The sequence below is a fragment of the Oncorhynchus tshawytscha genome, unplaced genomic scaffold (genome assembly GCF_018296145.1).
Source record: "Oncorhynchus tshawytscha isolate Ot180627B unplaced genomic scaffold, Otsh_v2.0 Un_contig_3807_pilon_pilon, whole genome shotgun sequence".
NCBI classification, from domain to species: Eukaryota; Metazoa; Chordata; class Actinopteri; order Salmoniformes; family Salmonidae; genus Oncorhynchus; species Oncorhynchus tshawytscha.
The window spans coordinates 52,501-55,000 of NW_024609349.1; the positions used below are offsets into that span (position 1 = coordinate 52,501).

The 2,500-nt window shown below is 37.4% G+C and overlaps 1 protein-coding gene across 1 annotated transcript in view; it reads left to right on the plus strand.

The window, feature by feature from the left end:
- The window catches only part of LOC112242514 (adhesion G protein-coupled receptor L1-like), a gene marked incomplete at its 3' end in the record, with an annotated part of 77,180 nt that overhangs the window by 24,980 nt on the left and 49,700 nt on the right, over positions 1-2,500 (plus strand). The window contains exon 3 of the mRNA XM_042314951.1: positions 510-593. Coding sequence (XP_042170885.1) covers positions 510-593 — 84 coding nt within the window. The remainder of the gene's footprint in view (positions 1-509; positions 594-2,500) is intronic.

The window sequence follows — 2,500 nt, forward strand, 5'->3', positions numbered from 1 at the left end:
TGAATACCTAACTGCCTAACTACCTAACTGCCTGACTACCTAACTGCCTAACTACCTAACTGGCTGATTACCTAACTGCCTAACTACCTAACTGGCTGATTACCTAAATGACTAACTAACTAACTGATTGCCTAACTAACAAACTGACTAACGAACTAACGAAGTGAATGACTGCCTAACTGACTGCCTGACTAACTGACTGGTTTACTAACTGACTAAATAACTAACTGACTTATTTCCTAACTGACTAACTAACTAACAAAGTGACTGACTGCCTAACTGACTGCCTAACTAACTGACTGATTGCCTAACTGACTGCCTAACTAACTCACTAACTAACTGACTGACTAACTAACTAACTCACTAACTAACTGACTGACTAAATGACTGACTGCCTAACACTCACTCACTCTCACATACACACACAGAGAGGAAGGTAGGAATCCCTTAACTATTAATTAGAATGTCTGTCTTAAAGAGGTGTTCGTTAATGAACTGTTTTCCCCCAGCTATGTCCAGAGCTGCGATTCCCTTCGGCATCCTGAGGAGGGAGCTAGCTTGTGAGGGCTACCCTATCGAGCTGCGCTGTCCAGGTAGGCATGTGTGTGTGTGTGTGTGTGTGTGTGTGTGTGTGTGTGTGTGTGTGTGTGTGTGTGTGTGTGTGTGTGTGTGTGTGTGTGTGTGTGTGTGTGTGTGTGTACATATGTGTGTGTGTGTGTGTGTGTGTGTGTGTGTGTGTGTGTGTGTGCGTGTGTGTGTGTTCATGTTTGTGCGTGTATGTGTGTGTAGTTAATTGTGATGAAATCATGTGCTGTAGCTGTAATGAGGTTGAATGTAATAGTCTATCACTGTAATGAGGTTGGATGTAGTATTTTATCACTGTAATGAGGTTGGATGTAGTATTCTATCACTGTAATGAGGGTGGATGTAGTATTCTATCAATGTAATGAGGGTGGATGTAGTAGTCTATCACTGTAATGAGGGTGGATGTAGTAGTCTATCACTGTAATGAGGATGGAGGTTGGGTGTAGTATTCTATCACTGTAATGAGGTTGAATATAGTATTCTATCAAAGTAATGAGGGTGGATGTAGTATTCTATCACTGTAATGAGGATGGATATAGTATTATATCCCTGTAATGAGGTTGGATGTAGTATTCTATCACTGTAATGAGGATGGATGTAGTATTCTATCACTGTAATGAGGTTGGATGTGGTATTCTATCACTGTAATGAGGATGGATGTAGTATTCTATCAAAGTAATGAGGGTGGAGGTTGAATGTAGTATTCTATCAAAGTAATGAGGATGGATGTAGTATTCTATCACTGTAATGAGGTTGGATGTAGTATTCTATCACTGTAATGAGGATGGATGTAGTATTATATCAAAGTAATGAGGGTGGAGGTTGGATGTAGTATTCTATCAAAGTAATGAGGATGGATGTAGTATTCTATCACTGTAATGAGGGTGGAGGTTGGATGTAGTATTCTATCAAAGTAATGAGGATGGATGTAGTATTCTATCACTATAATGAGGGTGGATGTAGTATTCTATCAAAGTAATGAGGTTGGATGTAGTATTATATCAAAGTAATGAGGGTGGATGTAGTATTCTTCACTGTAATGAGGTTGGATGCAGTAGTACATCAAGGTAATGAGGTTGGATGTAGTATTCTATCAAAGTAATGAGGGTGGATGTAGTTTTCTATCAAAGTAATGAGGTTGGATGTAGTATTCTATCACTGTAATGAGGTTGGATGTAGTATTCTATCACTGTAATGAGGTTGGATGTAGTATTCTATCAAAGTAATGAGGGTGGATGTAGTATTCTATCACTGTAATGAGGTTGGATGTAGTATTATATCAAAGTAATGAGGGTGGATGTAGTATTCTATCACTGTAATGAGGTTGGATGTAGTATTATATCAAAGTAATGAGGGTGGATGTAGTATTCTATCACTGTAATGAGGTTGGATGTAGTATTCTATCACTGTAATGAGGTTGGATGTAGTAGTCTACAACCAGATCCATCCTACATCCAACCTCATTACAGATATTACTACCAAAGTACATTAAAACTAGTCTCACTGCTTCACTAGAATGATACATTATAACTAGTCTCACTGCTTTACTAGAATGATACATTATAACTAGTCTTTCACTGCTAGAAACTACATTATAACTAGTCTCACTGCTTTACTAGAATGATACATTATAACTAGTCTTTCACTGCTAGAAAATGCATTATAACTAGTCTTTCACTGCTAGAATGATACATTATAACTAGTCTTTCACTGCTAGAAAATACATCATAACTAGTCTTTCACTGCTAGAAAATACATTATAACTAGTCTTTCACTGCTAGAAAATACATTATAACTAGTCTTTCACTGCTAGAAAATACATTATAACTAGTCTTTCACTGCTTTACTAGAATGATACATTATAACTAGTCTTTCACTGCTAGAAAATACATTATAACTAGTCTTTCACTGCTAG